Genomic DNA, 15,161 nt, shown 5'->3' on the forward strand with positions numbered 1-15,161 from the left:
AATCGAATTGATGAATGATTCAAAGACTACGAAATCTTTACCGGAAGTCACAAAAGTATGTTTTGTGATCGAGACATTTCGCACTATTTTCTGAGAACTTGGCTGTTTTCAGTCTCAAGAGAGAATATCGTGTTTGTTTGATTTCCCAATGAAAAAGGTCAGATTGTTTTCGAAATGAAAGTATCTATTGCACTTTGATTATAGTTTGCTCCAATACGTTTACGGAAGTAGTTTTCTATGACGAGTGGATACAAGGAAATGGATAATTTGTTTAGGTGAGACATCAGTTTCAATTATAATTTAGAAAAAAATGACGAGGTCGGAAGAGGTTTGGCAAATTCCTGTGACGTTGAAAATGAATCAGCAAATCGAGGAATTTGAAGACGATGAACGGTACATCCAAACAACAAATAACCGAACAGGCGAATGCATTTGATTGTGAAAACCGAATGGTCTTCAAAATTGTTGTGACTGATTTTCACCAGATAGTATATTAATGCGATCGAAAAGGAAACAAGTCAAGGAGAGACAGTATTCCCTTGATTAAAAAACTGATTGAGCATCTCAGGTTCATGAATTTTTGTACTTGATATTGCGTATTTCAAGAAAAAATGTACGGTAGCTCTGATGTGCTAAAAAAATCTTCACTTGTTTTTGAAGTTTATCTATTTGAATAATACATTTTGAAATTTGAATATTTTGTAATTTGTTTATTAGGTTATGAAGTTTAGAGTTTTCCGCTTCTTTATTTGTGTGCATCATTTTGAAATTTAGTCGATAAACTCTTGTCTCCATCTATAATGTGGTCCCTGCTCCCGGTCCTCTTCAAGAAGGAAAGGTTCGATAGTTTTTTGAACAGTTGAGCAATTCCTCAGAATTTTATCCCAAGTGACATCTTATTCGCTTCTAAATGTCTGCAATTATGTACCGACGTCTGCGTTACTATGACTAGTAGACATGTACGTGTGATTTCGCCGACTAAACTGCCGAACTATTCGAAATCACGAATGAATCTTTGATTTCTTCTTCTCAGAAATGTAAAAAGAAGTTTCTAGTTTGATAGTGATTACCAGAAACTGGTGTTGATGTGTGAACAAAAAAGAGATTTATGGAAAGATAAAGAAACGATTAGACATTGTTAAAGAGAATAATGAGAAGAGATACGGAGAATTGAAATTTGTGTTTTGATCGTGTGAAACATACGAGATAAGAGGTATCGAGTTCGTAATGGTGCCCTACAATTTTCAAATTACTCGGAAGAACTGTTGTTGTTGGTCAAAAAATAACATCATTGAATCATAAAAAATATGATAAAAAGTAATGAATTTTTCAAGAAATGTTCAAAAAACGAGACAACATCATTTATAGTAACTGGAATAGTTTTTATTTTTAATGAAATCATCAGAAAGCAAAAAATAAATGTATCATTTTGAATAGAACATTGCTAATATAGTCAACTAATGATATTATTCGTGGCGATTGAAAATGATGAATTCGGAAATAATACTATTTTGGGTTCGTTGGCCTGCATACGGTACAAGGAGTTTAGTTTGAGATACATTGGAGAGTTTGGTTTTCAAAAAATAGTGGCGTTTTTCCAGTTACTGATTGAGAAATAATGAACGGTAAATAGCTAATTGGGTAAATATCTAATACGGTAAATAGCTAATTCGCTTAAGCCTAGAAAATTAATATGAGTAGTTGTGAGGTTATGAGTCTTCCCGATCAAGGCTCTTTAAACTTTATATTACTGCAACTTCTTTTCCTGTCCTCGTTTTCTTTCATTCGTCACAGATTCTACGGACAACACATCTTTAAAGTACAGTAGTTTTGAATGAGTAACTTCAGATAATTTTATTATTCTAAATTGAATTAGATGCCACCTTTCAAAACAATTCCGATCGAAATTCGAAATTAGTTCCTGAATGCAAATGTTTCCACTTTACCTAAAACATCCGTCTCGATCCCTTTTGTAAATATCTTAATTCGCCACAACTTGAATTTCAGTGTGATGTCTCGAATTTCAGAGTTCCGGCTTTTATGTTTTATGTTTTCAAAACATCAAACATAACGAAAGGGTTTCATCTCTTAATTAGTCACAAATATCTGAAATGTACTTTTAATTTTAAAACAGAAATCAACATCTGGATGTTTCACAAAAGGTTTCAATTGCTGTCTGATTATTATTACGAAACGATCGGAGGCGTTTGGCGTGACTATCATCTGATCGTTTTCAATGACTCAACAGATGGAATTTGAAACGAGTATCCTTTCAGAACATGCCAATTATATGAAATTCAACCAGAAAACCGTAGTCATTGCACTTTCCACGTGACTTTCCATCCCAAGAAATCTCGAAACCCCTTCATTTTTTCTCAAAGAAAATGGTAAACGAATGTTGAACACGTCATTGTTCGAATTCAGAAGGATCTCGAACTTTGTTGTCTTCATCGAAATATGTGACGTTCGATAGAAAAAGAGCTAATTGCAGTGCAAATGTGCGTTAAAACTTAGACGGATGATAATGCAACTCTGAACTTTGATGAAATAGAATGTGATCAGTTGAAATGAAGTTCCTACTTTTTATCTTCATAGGAATAGAAGCTTCGAATGGGTACTTGAACATGTTGAACTCGGTTGAATAATGTCTGATCACGTTTTGCAAGGAAGTTATGGTTATTGACAAGAATTAAAATGAACACTATAACCAATTGAATACAGGTGACCAATGATTTCTATATGAACATTGACAGATTTGCAGAGAGTTTGTTCTATAGAGTAAGCAAAATTTCTCGAAAAGTTGTAGAGAAACTCAACTAGTTCGATTCCCATCATATCCAGCTTCTTGGTCCTGTTGCAAAAACCTCCCTGAGTTTCAGATTTTCTAGCAAAGTAGTTTCTTTCTGATCTCACGATTAGGCTAATGTTATACGTAGTCCTCTGAATAAGAAATAACTATATGACATTAATTTTTGACGTCTTCTGATTTCCTGCAACATTTCTGTCATAATCCGTCAGATTAGTCTGGAAACTCGTCTATATGAATCTTTCACCTTTAGAAAAGGTCGTTTCGCTGGATCGCACATCCCTGAAACACTTCAAGTTCCCACTTTTTCTTCCCCATTCTCCATTTCCAATATTCCGATGACGTGATTGAACGCTCGTTAGACCGTGAGTCCCGCAATCGCATTTTAAATGAGGAAATTCTGAAATGTCGAGGTCGCATTTGCAGCGAAGAGAAACGTTTCTTGTAAAGGAAATTGTGCATTTATTCAAATCAGAAAAGGATTTGTTTGACAGGATTAGCTGTTTTCAAACCGAAAAGAGCATTCTTAATCCTTCTTGTTTCTGACTGTTGATTGTTGTTGACCAATTGTACTTTTCCAAGAACTAACATTCAAAAAATATCAAAATGAGAAACTCAAACGGATCTTATGATGTTAAAATAGCGTCAAGGATCAACAATCTTTCTCACACTCAGTGTATGTCAATAGATTTTTTCTCTTCGGTTGTGTGTTGCGATACAATTGTGACGTGAAAATTCATGATTAATACATACGTCTACTAGACATACACGTATCAATAATAACTGGTTATCAGAAGGATTCAATCGAAAAATGAGAAGATGAAGCAAACTTGCCAAACGAAAACATCCATTTTCAACAAAACTCATTAGTCTCGCATCAAAACAAAAAGGAAAGACACTTTGAATCCTTTCTGGATTTCCGGGTTTTCGGAAAGAACCGGTGGGATATAAGGTCTTCGATGGTTTCGAGAATACATCAATTACCATCTTTAGCTCACTTCGGCCCATCGGTATTACGAATATTCAAATTCGCTATTCACAGGTCAATACACTAATGGGCAATGGGACCGTCTCGAGGAATTCAAATCCAAAAAGAATCATTTCATTTGCCACCTGTGCTCAGTTTATCCCCTGCATTCCACCTGCCCATCTACCAGCTATTGCGCAACTAATCGTACAGTCTGTCGCGCTGTTACGCCTTGTATTGTGCAACGTCTTCCACCTTTAATCCGAGAAGGACACCATGTGCCACGCCCACTTTTTCTGTTTGAAAACAGTATAAAAAGCAGAGTAGCCAGGATGTTTTCTCTTTTCTGTTCTTTCCAAAATGAACATCATCGTTATTTTCCTTCTTTTCGCATCAACTGTTGCCACGAACTACGATATTTTGGAGAGCGGATTGAAAGAGTTCAAACGAGATGACCATTTGGTAATCAATCAACTGAAAGACAATGAAGTGGAGCATCCGGAACTGGTAATGCTTCCAACTCGTGCTGCAAGAGTTCGCGGAAGCAAGAAACATTTTTGTGGAAGACGTCTCGCCGGATTCATCTTTGCTACTTGTGGAGAATGTGAACCAGGTAATTTATTGTTTTCTTCTTCAAAGATTCTTCTAATCTTAATGTCTTCAATTTTATAATTTTCTAGGATTCAATGAGGACATTTCACTCTTATGCTGTATCAGACAATGCGACATTCAAGACGTCATCGAAGCATGCTGTCCAAATATCCAATGAGTTCAACTTCTCAAGATTCTTCTAAGTTACGGTTTTCAAATTTGCTTTATTTTATTCTCGGTATCTATTCATGTTCATGTGCTTTTTTTCTTTTTTTAATCAACGACGACACCAGTTTATTATTATTGTGTTTATTATTGTTTGTCTAATGACTTCTGAATCTTTGCTAAATAAAATTTGCATCGGAAATCCATTAAGTTTCTTAAGATATTTCAGAACAGAAAAACAAGATTAAAGTTTCATCAACAGTCTCCTTCATGTTGTAGAGTTTATTTATCTTCTTACTACACTTTTCATACTATTTTCATTATTTCAGAATTTTGCGTTCTTCGAATTAATATGAAAGAAGTGGGTGTAGGAACGTCTGTTCTGTGTTTTCTTATCCGGTTTCATTCAGTTCATATTATGTTTATCTGCCACTTATTATCGTTTTCCCATAATATTATCATTAATTCCGTTTTCAAAAACAAGGATAGACGTGATTCAAGAGGTTGAATTGACCAGAGAAAGAAGCCTAAAATTAGCAGAGCCCGCAGATTCTTGATGATTCAATTGTTCATGTGATGCTGTCTTTTTGTGCTCCAAATTGTCACACAGAGCAGATGTCTAGTTAGTCATCTGAAGGTGTCATGAGCTTCTCACGACAAGTGATAAACAACGTCGAATTGTCAAATTACTTCTATATTTGAATCGTGGGAGCGTCGTCGTCATATCTAAAGTCTTTTGAGGAACCAAAACGACTCCGTAGTTGTCAAGATACCTTCCCAGAAGACTATCATACTGCCAACAAAATAAATGTCCCATTTGAAAGCAACGTCATTATTTTTATTATTGACACAAATAATAATTAGAGCACGATGGAAAAAAAGAAGACGGGGATGAAAACGGGGATGACGGGGGAAATCAACAGCGGGGGAACACGGTAAGAAAAAGAAAAGAAGACGTTGAACTCGTAGAAGAGTAAGAAATTGTTGGCGGTGGGAATTGATCTAGAGAAATGTTTCCCTATTCCATCCGTTGTCAACTCAACGTCCTGGGCAACACAAGTCTCCGATCTCTTCCATTGTGCACATTGTCTCGCAGCATGCAGTTGCGATGTTCACATCGACAGCTGAAAAATTGAACAATGTGAATTTCAAAAAATTAGAAAGAATTGGAACTCAAGTCTCTAGAAAGCAGAATAAACGAAACTCACTTGTACACTCTCCACCGCATGTCGCCATGACCATCTTCCACACTTTTCCTCCGCACATCTTGATTTTCTCTCCGCGTCTTGATCTGGCCATCATGTTTGGATGCATCTTGTTGATATCGAAGACTTCTTCTGTATCCTCCTCGACTGGAAAGCGACTCTCGAAATCATGCATCCAGTTTCTCATGAGGCTGGTTGCAGCGAATTGAACAAGGCAGAAGAGAGCGAGACCGAATAAAAGTTTCATTGTTGAGAGAGACGAATGAGCTGGTTAACTGAAGTCAAATCCTTCTTTATATTGTCGAGCTAAAAGAGGGAGGAGTGACTGACGATGTTGATTGTGATAAATATACAGAATGTGGGCGGAGTCGTGTTGAGAATGGCTCATTCGAGGGAATATCAAGGAAGAAATCTCGTGTTTATCAGGTGACTACCGTAGCAAATGTTGATGCATTAATGCACTTGTTGACTAGATTAGGGCAGTTGTTTAAGAGTAGCAATTTGAAATAAGGCAAAGTGCAATAACATAAATGTTTATGATTTAAGAATTTCTAAAGGATAAGGATATGTTGTGTGCAAAATATTTCAGCATCATAGCTCAACTACATTATCATTTTGTTCCCAATGTAATTTTCGTAGTTTCAGTGTCAAAAAGCTTAAAAGTCTGTTTGTGAAAGATGAAGAAGAATATTTAAATGGCAGAGACTTAATGAAAGATCTCAAATGAAAATTCAAAAAAAAACAGATTACCTATCCAACGAGACGGCTCGGAACCCGATTCTCTGAACCAACAAACAGCTCATTTCCGCCCTCATCTGAGAATTCATTCTTCAGAAAAAGTATACAGGAACAACAGTTTTTATAGTATTCTGACTAGCTGCTCTTTTTTGAGTTGTGAAAAGTCTTCACCTTAAGATTTAACAGAGATTCATAAAAGTTACTCGTTTATATTCTGAAAACAGATGATCCTAGACGATGCATGAACATATATTTTACCAAAAATGTCAGACATGAAAAACAATTAGAGCTGATGAATAGTAAGAGAAAATAAATGAAAACGTAACATAACCTGAAGGAGGAAAATCCTTGAGTTGTAGAAAGGAAATAATTGTTTATCACTGGATAACTACATTTCAAACAGCCGAATATTCTGATGTGATACAAATTTGAGAAAGCTAACGAAATGTGAACCCTTTTATATGTCGAGGGCTTTTGAAGAATGTATAAGTGCATGGAATAAGTTATCGATTTGGTATCAGGTCACACGATTTAGGGATAACTGAGCGATGAAAAGTCAAAAAATTCTTAGATGAAGAAATACATTCGGAACGTTTCACAAGTGTCACTACTCAATATTATCAATACATCTGAATCCTGCAGAGAACCTTTCAAATACACGTTTCTTCTCAGTTCTCGGCTCTCCATTCTCCGTGTTGAAATCCGTCTTGATCGCTTAAAAAGTAGACGTGTACCCGTAGGAGGCTACGCACGAATCCACAAAAAATGTTTCTGCTTTCTAATTATTTATTCTGAAATGTTTCTAAATATTCACAATATCTTCTATATATGATTCACACTGAACTTTGCTTCTTTCGTGAATTTTCATTTGATATTCTCAAAAAAGGGGTTCAAAAAGTGTCTTGAAGATAAATGAAGATTCATGGGAAACGTTTTCTCATTGGGACTTTTTTGGAATTTCGGACCCGGAATTTGAAATAAAATTGAAAACTGAAAACGATCGAGATGAGCTTCAAATTATCCATCATCCGGTATCCCATCATCTGGTGATTCGAAATATGAAATGACAGGTTGAGAAGAGCTCTGAGTTCCTGATTCCCAGGAAGTCTGAAATGAGGTATACGTGAATCTGACAATAAGAATTAAAGTGACAAGGAAGTTGGCTGGAACTAACGAAAATTGTGTGTTTTGTTCGAAGTCTGGTTGAAACAGGGAGCAGTTTAAAAAAGGGAGCAGTTTACTGAATTCAAGAATAATACGAAAACTTCAGAGCTGATATTGAATCAGCTTGTTGAGAAACTCGATGCATCGAAGTTCCTAAGACTCGGCGCCTAAGTATGTTTCTGTAACATGATTGTCTTATACCTAGGTCAACTTATATCAGGAAAGTTATCTCCAAACTTTCAATCTCTGTTTCTTTCAACAGTCTTCATCGAGAGAAACACATTCCCTGGTTCCGGGTACCAACAACTCCCATCTTCATCCGCTTTGAGAATTTCTAGCCTATTAAGTTTCTAGTGATTTTCAGCCACTTTTGATGTTACAAAATTCTCTTTTTTCTCCAATGATCAAAAGATTGCAATTCCTTGTTTTCGTGAAGACATGAGCTCCCTCTCATTAGTACTAATTTTATTTTTGCATTTCGATTGTATAATTCGTTCAACGATTTCACAACCAAACCCCTTCCATCTCACATGGGATATTTTTCGAGATTCTTCTCTGAACTTTTGGACGAGATCAATTCGTATAGTTGGACCCTTCCAGAAGTATTCGACATCATCATCAGATTCAACATAATTAACATGAATCACGGTTATTGTGAATACGTCAACGTCTGTTTTCTGGGTGATGTGCGAAGAACAACTTATGGGAATATTTTGACTGAATCCGTCTGAAGACGTCTACTTAAACCATGACGTGGCTACATTTAACTGGGTTGACGTAACCTGTTGTTCTGACTGAAATGCAAATGTTCGAACTTTCAATTGTCAGTTGCAAAAGAAATGTCGACTAGGAAAGTTCAGTTGTCAGAATGAAACTTTGTTTTCAGCTCTTTGCAGAAAGTTGACTTTTTAGACACTTTCTTAGTTTCCCAGGACGTCTATTAAGGTTTTTGGTTTTTTTTAAGTGTAACCCAGTTCAGAATACTTGAACGAAAGAAAACAAAGCGACAAAGAAAAACTCATGACAAGGTGCATACGAGGTGGGAACATGAACAGAAACGGCAAAACCATTTGCTCCAAAATTAGTACAATTCACGGGTGTGGGAGAAGAAGTATGCAAAACCGAGAGAAGTGTAAGTTCTGTCCGACAGAGATCATTAGGAATACAATGTCTGCATATGCAGTTCAATTGTTTTAAAATTTGCATTTGGGAGTGGATGGACGGTCCGGATTTTGGAGGGAGGCAAATAAGAATTCAAGTTAATTCTGAGAGTTACGGAGCTCGGAAGATTTTTTCGCCCACGTCTATATCTCTATGGCTCTTGAATTTTCAAAGAAAATATTTTTCTGAATTTTTTGCTCGTAAAAAACCCTAATTTCTTTGATTTAGAACAGAACTACGGTTCGAAAACAAAATTTTTCCATAGGCGCCTCCGAGTCGTACAAAAAATTCGAAGGATCATAAGTTCGAGATGGCAGACTACAAATCATGTTAACAAAAGTACTCGATCAGCTGATTAACGGAACGTTGCGCAACGAATCCAGTTCAATCAGTGACCTCAAAAATGAAACAATCGCATAACTTCACCGACAATCTGTAGGAAAAAGAAGGCACGTGCAGATGATTGTCCGTTCTTCTGAACATTCAATGAACAAATTGTGAGGAAATGATTAATCTATATTCATATATCAGGTATTTCGGGTATAGTTTCCAGTATTTTCGATGAGGAAGAGGTACACAAATAGCTAAACCAGTTCTGAGAGTGTTCCACTTTCTGCTAATCAATCTGAAAACATTGTCCAAATCTCATCTTTCATTTTTGTTCTCTTAGTTCCAATTTAATGTATATTTCTGTGCTCTCTTCACCCTTTCTCTCCTCCTTTTCCAAATACGTCCGAAACTCTCCTCGTTCTAAACTAATCTCAGTTTCAACATGCGTCGGCCGTTTTCCATCTTCATTCGGCGCCACGCCCCCCATCCCCCAGCGCCTCGTAATCATCATCATTTTTTAGGAGTGGCGAGTAGCTCCTCCCATTTTTTCCCATTTTTGACTAGTATAAAAGCCGCACAAGCAGTGCATAGATAACTTCATTTTGAATTCACCTTCCCACCGACCATGAAGCTTCTTGCTCTTCTTGTTCTCACTGTTCTTATTGCTTCCGCCACTGCCTCCTATCGCAACATGGATGCCAATGCACGTCTTCTCAAGGAGATGGAAATGGAGATGGAACTCGAGGACGAAGTCAAACAACTCTCTCGTGCTCGCCGTGTTCCTGCTGGATCCGACACACGCTCATGTGGACGCAAGCTGGTCATGTATGTTATCGCAGTCTGTGGAGAAGTCTGTAATTCAAGTAAGTTCTTAAACTCAATAAGTTGTGACATGATTCATATATTTTTTCTTATAGAGACCGGAGTCGACATCGCAACTCATTGCTGTGGCCAACAGTGCTCCGACGACTACATCCGTACAACCTGTTGCCCACAATAAACTCCGATTCTCCGTCTATACCCTCGATCTCCATAAAGCAGCAATCATAATTTTCTCACAAATATTCACATGTGTAATCTTCAAACCCTGTCCCCTAGATCTCGCACCTTTTCGTCTCGCTCCACAAACCAGTAACAATAAATTCTTGTGATGTATGACGACTTCTCGCGTTCATTATCAGATGGGATTTCAGAATTGTAGAGAGGGAAACACGGGAAGAGGGAGGGCCTATTACAGATAAAAAATGGGAACGGCGGACCAAAGGAACCTGAAATAAAATTTATAGATTAGATATTCCAAAGAAATTAAGAATAGAGCCCAGTTAGAAACGAAATTTGCAAGAACAGAGAAGACAGAGTCAACAAAAACAACGATGTACATAGAGAGATTAATAAGTTAATAATCTGAATTTTGTTGATCGATACCTGCATGATTGAAAGTGGAAGGCTCTGGTAGAAAGAAACCAACGATTCTGAAAGGGAAGGGGAGAACAAACTGAATTATGTTCGAATGCAGAACGGAGGAATGAAGTTGATCAGGAACATTCGACCAGGGTTATAAGTTCTTAGCTTATAATTTTTTTTTGATTTGAAAGAAGTTTCAAAAAAGCAATATCCACCAATTTGTAATTTTCATTCTGGATTTAGAAAACAACACAGCTAAAAACGGGACCAGTGAGGACAATATTCAAATCGTGAAAATGTAAATTGTTCATTCGGGAAATAAACAACTTTTTTGATATTTGTTTCGATTCGATATGTTGATTTGTGTACCAAGCGACGGAAATTATTCGAATAGCATAGTACGCTTCTTGTTTTTCCATCACTTATCATTATCCTTCTAAAAAATCCTTCTCTACACTGCGTATGATTCCCAACGCACTATTTCTTCGCCGTTTTCTCTTTTAGGTATGAATCATCATCAAACTTTCCTCGTGAGCTGTATTTCAATCTCGGTTACCACTTACTCATCCAGACTCCGCCTTCTTGCTCCGTGAACATCATTTTTAAAAAGGGCGTGGCTTATTTCAAAGGATGAGCCTATCAATTTGTTGACTCCTCCTCATCGGAGCAAGAGTATAAAAAGTCGGAAATAGGGTTAATTCTCAAAACAGTGGTCCGAATCCACCATATCTCTTTCATAGTCTAGCCATGTTGCGAATCTTCACTATTCTCTGTCTTTTTGCATCTATCTACATCACCTCAGCATCTTTCGGACGCAGCTTCGATGTTGATCTCAACAATGCTCTCTTTAATCAACTTCAGTTCGAGCACTTGAGAGCTCCCAGAATTCTCTCAAGACATCGTCGTGTTCCAGGACCAGGGGATATTCGTGCCTGTGGAAGGAAGCTTGTTGCCATGGTATTCCACATTTGCTCTGAGCCTTGCAATCCTAGTAAGTTTCTTATTGGGAGGACTTTGGCTGCTTCGGATAACTTTTATAATTTCAGAAGAAGGCAAGGACATCGCCACCGAATGCTGCAGCAACCAGTGTACCGATGCCTTCATCCGCTCTGCCTGTTGCCCAGACACCGTCTAAACGTTTCTCTCAATCCAAAACTGTTCTTACTATAATTGTCCAGATCTCTCGAAACTCACTTCTAATGTGATTCCTTTTTCCTTTTCCCGAGACTCTCCTTCTTGTCCCCAGTGTTGTTTCGTTTAACACAGACCATAATAAAGTAATTGTTGAAAAGTTGTTTACGGATGTGAAACAAGTCGAAATGTATCAGATTCTTCAGAAAAGCAAAAGAAATTCAAACTAATTGTGCTCTATTTCCAAAATGAGTCGCAGCGCGTTCTCTTTCCTCGTCCTTCCTCTCCGCTTCCCTTCCGCCAGACTCTTGCTCTTTGAAGAGCACACGTGACTTTTGAGCAACACCTGTCAGACGAGGCGGCCAGAAATCTAATCATTTGCATCTTCCGATTGTTGCCGAGTGCAATGTGTAGTGCAAAAAAATCAGAATCAGTTGACGGGACATTTGATTGATGAGTCTAAAGCTGAAGCCGCCGCACCCGCATGATGCTCCGGAAGTCGGCATTACCATTGTTGTCGAGAATGGTTCCGATATTTACAGATGCGCACAACAACTATACAGATAAAAGGAGGCTTTGTTCTGTTTTTTAGTTGTTCACAACCAAATTATCAGTTTTCTTTTCTTTTATTTTGATTTCTTCGAAGTAGTAACAGAACACTCCGATGCACACTTGTAATTATGGTAGAAAGGACGATGGTGGTTAGACGAGGGATCTGATTTACAGAGAATGAACTTGGTGGATCATCAGACACCTGCCAAATGGTAAACCACCGTATTTCAGGGTCTACATTGGATTTGTCGTCGCCAGGACGGAGGAAGACTCAGAAGTTGTATCACTTCCAGATGGGACATCAATTCGGTATTCTCAGGTTCCGTTTCCTAGCAGTTCAGAAGCTCTTCTTACGTAACTACTCTCTCCAGATATGTTTGCGTATGTAATAACAAAATGTTTCATACGTCTACGGACCAACCGTGAGAACTTGCAACGGGCGACAACAACACATAAGTTCCGACAAGTCATTTGAACTTAGAAGTCCGCATCGACAAGAATATTCTTGACTTTCTGAACTGGGGATCACTTGAAAGCATAAGACTATTGAACACATTTTCCAAATTATGAAATTCAATTTGCTCTCTACGAACTGAAATTTGCTACTTCCGAAGAGAGAAACAAGTGAAAGAAATCTCGTGTCAAGACGCTTGCACTTGTTTCTCAACCCGAAGGGCATTGCACTAAAAGAGTTTCTCATGGAATATAAAAAGAGAAAACGTCTTCGATTCAGATCATTCTTCTTCGGAAAAGAAGCTTTCAACTTTCTTTTTTGTTAATTGGATTTGTTGTTTTTGCTGTGGATTTTCACTCATCATTATTGAATACTACTGACTAACCCACGCGATATCAATTTACTAGGTCGCCGAAATAATCCCTGAGCACTAATTAATCATAAAAATATTTGAAAGGAATTTCTCGTTTCATGGTCTCTAAACTTTGTCAAGAATTATCCAAAGTTTCGTACTCATGAAGAAAATTTCTATTGGACGACGCAATGATTCACATATATTTCCCAGATGCCGAGTTCAGAAATTAGACATTGTTTACCATGTCCTCTGCATATAATTTAGCATATAACTTTAACTACAATTCACCTATTAGATACAATTCTAGTCAGAAAAACTTCTGGAACTGTGACGCTGAACTCCAAAACTTTCTGATTGTCTGATGAGTCGGCTACCTTCAATTTCTTGTTTTCTTGGAGCTCTGTTTGAACTTCCACAAAGACTTCAACAGGGGATAACACATCAAAAAACCGAATCGAAAAATCATTTCGAATTACGAAAAAGTACGTCAAGAGTAGTGATATGCATAATGTCTCCTGGGAAAACCACGTAGACAGCGGTTGAGTCTGCGATCAAACGGTGCACATTGACGGCTCAGAAGTCAAGAGAAAATAGATTCGATAAGGAAACTGAAAGTCTCGAAATCGGAATGAACCTACTTAATTGGGGAACATAAGAAATATTCTGAAATTGAGGAGCTCATTAAGAAAAGTTTTAAAAGAGCATCTCTTTTCATTTTTCAAAGCTAAACTTTCAAATTTTGCAAACAAATTCACAAATCAACAGGACTGTAATGGGTGTTTCCGAGAGAAACAAAATTAGTGTTGCAATTAGTCTCTCTCTCTTTCGTTTCATCAGAACTTTATCATCAATGTTCACAAATAAATGTCCGAATTAGTTAACATCAACTTTTCTCAAGTCGGAATGAACTTGTTGTCTAGTTTCGAGTAAAGTAGAAGCGGTGCCTGTCTACCAACCTTGACATCGTTCTTCTTTTCTTTCTGCGCTTAATTGAAGTCTTCTACAAATGCATCATCTCTCCTCTTCTTAATTCTTTGTCTTTTTCGGAGATGTTTGCAGTTCAAAATAGTGCATTTTCACAGGAAGAACTATCATTTCGGAATAGTTCATTCTCGATTTCTTCTTTTGATATTCTCTGTGATGTTTTGAACTAGTGACAGGAACCACTATCATTATGTCTGGAAACCGCAGAAGTACGAATGCGAAAAGTAGACTATCATCATCACCCGTCTACGATCTTTCACGTTAAAAATGTAGGGACTTGTATACAAACGGAATATGTCAAGTGTCGTCTGCAATTCGAAGTTGTTTTGTGCACTTCTCTAAGATTATGACTAAGTTGAAGAATGTGTTTTGTGATTTTGACTGAAATATCTATAAATGGATAACATTAGGAAGTAGATGATTATCTTTGGGGCGAAAGGATATAATCTCTCGAAACTAGAAAACATTTGAGTGTGCACTTCGTAACAAACAAGTCACTTATAGACAACGTATCTTAACTGATCAATGCACAATCCACCCGGAAGTCATGGAAAAGAAGAAGTTTTGCACGTGTAGGAACTGATGTAATCCTCATTTCTGAAGCATCAGTTCCACTGAAACAGAAATCGGAATCAATACACATCTACTGAATAGTCAGTGAGCATTTCGAATTAAATATAAATCGAAAACTTTCATAAAATATGAGCGTGGTAAAAGTTTCAGAAATAAGATTTATTTTAATCTCAGTATGACAACGATTTTATAAAGTCCGAGTTGGGAAAAATATCGTTCAACAGGGAAACTATTGAATCGCCATCTGGAAGTAGTGAAAAATATAGAATCTTTAGCTGAATGAGATGAAAATCCGGGGAAATCTGGATATTAAAAAGATTATGAAACCTTGAACAGTCGAGAGTATATATTTTTTTCTTTATTTAGTCTCACAATCAGAATTTTAGCTAACAGTCGTTTATTGCAAGCTTGAAGGAATCGTTGTTAACTTACTTCGAGCGTAGATTTTGTATAAATCTGTGCATAAACTGTAGAGAAATTGAAAATTTTCACATTTCAAGCTCCCGAGAAAAGTTATTGATAATGAGTGAACTAGCTTGTTTTCAATCAAAATTTATACTTGTGTTAATTTACAGAAAGTC

The 15,161-nt window shown here is 37.1% G+C and overlaps 4 protein-coding genes across 4 annotated transcripts; 3 read left to right on the top strand and 1 right to left on the bottom strand.

Moving 5' to 3' along the window:
• Positions 1-4,133: 4,133 nt before the first annotated feature.
• Positions 4,134-4,542, top strand: GCK72_006159 (uncharacterized protein; the record flags this gene model as incomplete). Its single annotated transcript, XM_003113654.2, has 2 exons — positions 4,134-4,386; positions 4,454-4,542. 2 exons carry the CDS (start codon positions 4,134-4,136, stop codon positions 4,540-4,542), a joined length of 342 nt encoding a protein of 113 aa, XP_003113702.1.
• Positions 4,543-5,567: 1,025 nt separating this feature from the next.
• Positions 5,568-5,981, bottom strand: GCK72_006160 (uncharacterized protein; the record flags this gene model as incomplete). Its single annotated transcript, XM_003113695.2, has 2 exons — positions 5,568-5,653; positions 5,738-5,981. The coding sequence occupies 2 exons, from the start codon at positions 5,979-5,981 to the stop codon at positions 5,568-5,570; spliced, it is 330 nt and encodes a 109-aa protein (XP_003113743.2).
• A 3,771-nt stretch (positions 5,982-9,752) lies between these two features.
• GCK72_006161 (uncharacterized protein) lies at positions 9,753-10,127 on the top strand (the record flags this gene model as incomplete). Its single annotated transcript, XM_003113581.2, has 2 exons — positions 9,753-9,990; positions 10,045-10,127. The coding sequence occupies 2 exons, from the start codon at positions 9,753-9,755 to the stop codon at positions 10,125-10,127; spliced, it is 321 nt and encodes a 106-aa protein (XP_003113629.1).
• A 1,151-nt stretch (positions 10,128-11,278) lies between these two features.
• On the top strand, positions 11,279-11,666 carry GCK72_006162 (uncharacterized protein; the record flags this gene model as incomplete). The annotated part of the gene is made up of 2 exons (XM_003113494.2): positions 11,279-11,522; positions 11,578-11,666. The coding sequence occupies 2 exons, from the start codon at positions 11,279-11,281 to the stop codon at positions 11,664-11,666; spliced, it is 333 nt and encodes a 110-aa protein (XP_003113542.2).
• Positions 11,667-15,161: the final 3,495 nt, after the last annotated feature.

Source organism: Caenorhabditis remanei, chromosome II (assembly GCF_010183535.1).
Source record: "Caenorhabditis remanei strain PX506 chromosome II, whole genome shotgun sequence".
Classification (NCBI taxonomy): Eukaryota; Metazoa; Nematoda; class Chromadorea; order Rhabditida; family Rhabditidae; genus Caenorhabditis; species Caenorhabditis remanei.